Here is a 6000-nt window from a genome sequence, read left to right on the forward strand (position 1 = left end):
TTTCTCCATTACTGTTTTCCTTCCTTCTGAGCACAAAGTTATGCTAATATTCTTACGGATAACAGTAGAGCCTCCTACTCTATGATTATCACTTATATCATTCACCAAAAGTTCCTTAAATCTAAAAGGCAAGGAGCCTGTTCATTTTTGTGTTTGCTTTTTGCTTTAACTTTCAGACTTTACCTGTTTGTCTTCAAATCAGGAAGTCATGTAGACTGTGTTGTTCACACTTAGCAGCACAAGACATTTTCCATGAGGCAGTTCAGGGCTTAACTCACTATTTATTCTGGAGGGTAAGACCTATGAACCAGTGGGTCCATCCATACATACTCTGCCTTAACGCAGAAGTCTCAGATGACTGGAAGGCAGCTGCAGTATATGGTGCATATGCACAGCGCTTAGGGGAGAAGCACTTTACAACTGCTATACTGTTATTCAGGAGAGTTTTCATATCAAAAGTACCAATACACTCATATCCAACGTACTTTCTTTTCCTGAAGTTCCAGGGTCTTTGTTTTGCTGCTATGCCTGAATTGTCCTTCCTTTTCTTCTCCTGGAAATAAGCAACATCTGTTTACTGAAGGTGAATGGTGTGCCAACGACATGTAACACTGTTTTTACATCCTGAAACATCCACTGAAGCTGCAGATGCAGAGAAGTCCCAGTACCCCAGCAGAACACTCTCTAGTTCTCTTTTCTTGATCCCAACTCTGTCTGAGCCCTTTCTACCATCTTTCACAAAAATAAAGCAGGTCATCAAATGCATTAAAATATTATTTTGACACCACTTAGCAAGAATTTGTGCCAAATAAAAAAAAAAAGAAAAGAAAAGAAAAAGAAGTGAGGGAAAAAGAAAGAAAAAACAAGGAACTGTAATCTGGGTTTTTTTTTAATGGGAGGCAAGTCCCAGGAGTCCACATTTATTCTCACAGGTAGTCAGCTATTTTGGTCTCCTCCTCTCCCTAAAACCAGGGAGGATTGTGAAAAACAGCAGAGAACCCTCACACTGATGACAGTGTTAAAGGAGTGGAGGTTAAATTTTAGCCCCAAAAGGTAAAGTGAACAGAAGGGGGCAGCCTGGCAAAGAAGAGATAAAAATAGAACAGTGACTAGACTTCACTTGACTGCTATTTCTGGATCAACTATGGAAAGAGATCCGAGAAGGGTTTCTATTTGTAAGGGAGAGGGAGACCAAAACAGAGTTGCATTCTAGAAGGCCACAGTCCTGCACAGCAGTTTTCTTTATGCTTCTACTTTTCTAAATCCCTGTGTTCTCACCGTTTGGAAACAGTGCTGTTCAGCCAAAATGTCATTATGCGTCTAAGTGAGTAACCAGATTAAATTTTCTGGAGCAGGACAGCAATGTGTGTGGCATTTCAATCTAACAGAAACAAAGCTGACAGCACATTATAAAAGCATGTAGCAAATCACAAGGCCAAGCAGAGCAAACTAAGCCACATAATACTTTAGGAAAATAACCAAAGCCCTGCAGTACCTCTGAGAGGATGTCTTGTGTTTTCCCACTCTAAAATGATTAGTGGAATTCTAACTAGTTCCAATTATGGCCACAGACTAAAGAAGACAACAGGAACCTCCCAATTCCAGTATGTAGTGCTTGACTGACACATGGCTCTGGGGACGAATGTTTCTGCCTGTTCGAGCCCTTTCCTCTTGAGTACCTCAGTTAAAATTCCTTCCATTGAGTAATTTCTATCCAGATCCTGGCTGTGCTGGCTGTGTTCCCATATAAAAGAAAACCTGCAGGCAGAAAGCAGTGCCATCTGCCAAGTCAGAAGCTGCTTTAATGGGCGAGTTTGGTGTGAAGGGGAACAGACTATTACGCTTTATCTTCAGGAGCAGAAGTGGTGTTTTTCCTTTCCCAGGAGCAGGTTACAGTGAGCACACTCATGCCTGAAGTATTCGTCCACAAATATACATAGATCTCAATGGATACTGCACAAGCAACCTCCAGAAAAAAAAAAAAAAAAAATCTATCCAGCATCCCTTTTTTCCTGTTCAACCTGCAATTCAGTCTTTACATTTCTCTTTACCTGTCAGACCACTTTTTTTTTTTTTCTTGTGACAGCTTCATCAGCCTCCACTTTCTATTCCTGTAAGTGAATGACAGCCCTGCCATCACACCTAGGAAGTATGAGCAGTGGCAAGGCAGAAACACCAAGGCCCTACTGTCCCTACACAGAGAATTCTGCACTGAAGCTGTTTCTAAACATTTTTTTCCCAAGTTTCTTGTCCCTTTTCCATAACTGTTTTGACTGGATGGTTTGCTCTGAAGTCTCATCTGGAGCAGGTTTGGGACTTGTGTGGCCCAGTTCAGGTTTCACAAGAACCAACGGAAAAACTTCCACTGAATACTTCATCCTTGCAAATATCTTCAGGGCTAGGAAAAGATCTTTCTATTCTTGCCAATTAACCAAGCACAGTTTTTATCCTTCCTTGTTGGGCAATCTTCTCATTAGACCATCTTTGGAGAGAATAGCAGATTCTCTCCGGGCTGCTGGCAGTTTTACTTAATTGCATATTTAACTTTTTATTCAGCACTTAAACTCATAAGGATGAGAAATACAAACATGCAAGCACCAAACTATCATCTGCCATTTAAACTCCCTAGAGAACTCATAAACTTCTTAATATTTCTGTCCCTTTCAGAAGAAAAGTGCACACATTCTACAGCTAGGGTGGGGGGAAGATGACAAACACATATATAATGTAATTTCAGTGATATATTAGCCATTACTGACAAAACTCCAGTTTCAGAAGGGAAGGGGTACTTCAGTCCTTAATGTATTTTAAAAGTTCTGAAAAAAATCAGCCAACTCAATCAGTGCTAAACAGAAACTGGTATTATAGTATCCACTTACTATAGGTTCCTCCTCCCCATCAGGCAGAGAACATTCTGTCAGGGCACAGCAACTTTACTTCTCTTCTCCCCCGCCCCAACTCTGAGTGCTGAATTAAAAAAATATTTTACAGATGCTAGTATCCATAGGAATGTATTTCCTATTTGATTCCAGAGCAACTGAATTTGCTCTGGAACACACTTGTTGCCGCTGGATTGTGCTCTGGAATGGCAACTTCCATTTCAAAATGCTTCCAGCCCTTACGACTGCAAAACCTTTTAAGTATGAATGGTCTATAATCAGCAACAAAGCCACTGAAGTCTTCAGAAACAGCAGAACAGCTTCAGTACTATTATCCTTCATCACAGTACGCGAAGTATAGAAATTAACGTTGATAGCACTTCAGAAGGAGCTGATTAATGGATCACCTCAGACTTGTAAAAACCTGACGCTCCCCTATGCAGGCGCAAACCCCCAGTATTTCCAGTCTGTTTTCCAAAACCTCCCGTTTCCCCATGATAAAACTTCTGTGAGTCAGCTATGTGAAGCTAATACAAAAACCAGTGTGACAAAGAAAATGAGAGTGTTGGAAACGTGAATTAATCAGCACGTTATTGTATTATAAGCTTTTCTAGTTCCTCTATTAAAAACCTTTTCAATACAGAAAGCTACCAGATATTTCCAGGCTGCTCTATCAAAGTGCAAAGGCTTTGCTGGCGATAGCAGTTCTAGCTTGGTAAAGGTAAGACCATACCCAGACCTTGGCAGACCTTCCAGCTGACCACTAGCATATTTGTGCTGCTGTCAGCAAACATGGAGTGTGAGATTTAAGAAAAGGAAGGGTACCTGAAAGCCTTCTAGACATCCCACCTAATCAGAGTAACACTGGCAAGGACTCAGTAACATTCTTAAGTAATTCTCATGACAATTACTTCAGCTGGTTTTCAGTCTTAACATACAGAACCATCCCGGTTCTCATTTGGGCTGCTTTTTCTAACGATGTGGTTTAAAAGCATCAGGGAAACGTTCAAGTTTAAAAGCTGCAGAGCAAAAGGCAGGCAACCTTTATGTTCTCTAATGAATGGTTATTTATTGCTACATTTATTTAAGTGGTACTTATCATCATAAATATCTACTAAACTTACTTGCCATACTGGTGTAATCAGTGCTTTCCCAGGTAATACCCTTGTGTAAATGCATTGCAAAAATAAAGAGAAGAGTAAGTGAGTAAACAACTAGAAATGCCCCTTAAGAAAAGTCTTCAAAGGGAGGAAAGCCTGAAGACCAATGAACATTTAAATACTTCCCAGTTTAGGCCTATTTCATTGCACAAGATCCAAAATAGTTTCCTTCCCAAGTATTGCATAAGAAGTTCATTCAAAATCTAGCAACTTTTCTCACAGAACACACCAAGACACTGTTCTCTCCCCCGCTTTTTTGTCTTTTAAATATGAGCACGAGCATTTCATAGCTGATAACATTCTCCTGGAAGCTCAGACAGAATATTCTGGAAAAGACTCAAGTTTGGACTACAATGGTGTAAGTAATAGCAAACATCTTCACATATTCAAATTCTTCATGCAGCACTCTCTGTAAAATGCAAGCAACAGAACAAGTAGCTTTTACAGGGCTTTGGAAGCGACCTTTGGCCTCCAAGCCATAAATAAGGAAAAAAAGAAAAAGCCTACATACCTTCAAAGCACATTTTTGGCCTGTCTCCTTGTTGAAACACTCCAGTACTTTGCCATTGATTCCTAACCCTAGCACCCGTTTGGAGAGTTTGTAGTCATCGGTAACTGCATGTTTTTTTATCTCCAGTTTGACATGGGCCGCTCCCCCAGGCAAGGATTTCACACTGCTCTTGCTTTCCACGTGACTCTCTGGCTGGGATTCCTGTTCACCTTCACTTTGTTCCATATCAGGGAAGAGTCTGAGATGACAGAAATACCCAACAGATTCCCTGTGGGGTATCCTCAGAGTCCCTCCTCTTGGGTGATCAAACCCACTGCTTCAAACAGTCCATTTGCTCGCCATTTAGTCCTGAGTAAAAACGTAAACCAGTATTAGCAATTGATGTCAACTAACCATTCTCCCACCTCACTACTTTTCTCTCTTCCTTTCTTGAACAAGATGACCAGGTGCTAGTGAGACCAAAAGCAGAGGTTGACCTCAGGAAAGCACACTTTGTTTAGCCTTACAGACCAGTCACCCCCATTCCAACATACACAGCGATCAGTCTGCAGTTATAAATTACCGCTTTTACTGCAACAAGCGCCTGCGCTGAGTCTTGGACTAAAGTCTTACTTAGCTAAGCTCTGTACAACAGAGCAGAGACAGCCTCTGCTTCAAGGAGCTTATGAACCTGCATCAACTTCTTGCCTCAACTTTTTATGTAGAAATCTCCGCAGTGGCCCCCTGCCTCATCTTGACACTCCAAGTTACACAAGAGAACCACGAACACCTGGATTAAACCCCAGAGGGGCACCGCCTGGGCACGCATCGGACCTGACGCCGAGCCAGCGCTTACCGAACTGCCCTCGTCCACAGAGCGAGGGGCAGGCGCAGCATTACTTAGGGGACCATCAAACCACCTAAAAACTCGGGTATGTCGAGATGCAACGGCGTGGCTCCCAAAGGCGAGGAGCTGCCTGGCCCCGCTGGGGACCAGAGGGCCTCTGGCCTCTCAGGACCGTAGTCCCGGGGAAGGTACCGGTGCCAGGGCCTCCGAGCCCCGTTAACACCGCTGAGCCACGAGCAGGCGAAGCACGGCGGGGAGGCTGAGGGCCGTTCCTCACGCCGTCGGGCTGCCGGGCCCGAGGCCTGCCCCGCAGACAGCCGCCCCGGGCGAGGGAGCGGCTCCCTCAGTGAGAGCCAGCGGCGGGGCGGCCCCGCCAGCCCCCCCCCCCGCACTGCGAGGCGGAGGGCGGGAAAACCCTGAGGTGAGGTGAAGCGAGGCGAGGCAGACCCCCACGGGGGGGAGATTAGGAGGGGGGGGACGGGGAACCACCGGGGTGGTAGCGGAGGGTCTGACGGTGGGGGACCTCCACGCCGAGCCCCGCCGGAGGACGGTTACCTGCCTGTGAGCGGCGCGGCGCGGCCCCAGCCGAGGCTTCCCGGTGCGGAGTCCCGGAAGGCGGGGTTC

The 6000-nt window shown here is 44.6% G+C and overlaps 2 protein-coding genes across 5 annotated transcripts in view; both read right to left on the bottom strand.

Moving 5' to 3' along the window:
- Window positions 1-6000, bottom strand: part of MAPKAPK3 (mitogen-activated protein kinase-activated protein kinase 3) — a 107727-nt gene that overhangs the window by 47605 nt on the left and 54122 nt on the right. For all 4 annotated transcript variants that reach the window (XR_773993.1, XR_773991.1, XR_773992.1 and 1 more), the window contains exon 2: window positions 4551-4898. Coding sequence is in view for 1 of the 4 variants with exons in the window: in XM_010561570.1 (XP_010559872.1) it covers window positions 4551-4775 (225 nt within the window). In the remaining 3 variants the exon portion in view is untranslated. The remainder of the gene's footprint in view (window positions 1-4550; window positions 4899-6000) is intronic.
- Window positions 1-6000, bottom strand: part of HEMK1 (HemK methyltransferase family member 1) — a 149952-nt gene that overhangs the window by 29394 nt on the left and 114558 nt on the right. The gene's annotated exons all lie outside the window — the stretch shown is intronic.

This window comes from Haliaeetus leucocephalus, unplaced genomic scaffold (genome assembly GCF_000737465.1).
Source record: "Haliaeetus leucocephalus isolate CR32 unplaced genomic scaffold, Haliaeetus_leucocephalus-4.0 Scaffold148, whole genome shotgun sequence".
NCBI lineage: Eukaryota > Metazoa > Chordata > Aves > Accipitriformes > Accipitridae > Haliaeetus > Haliaeetus leucocephalus.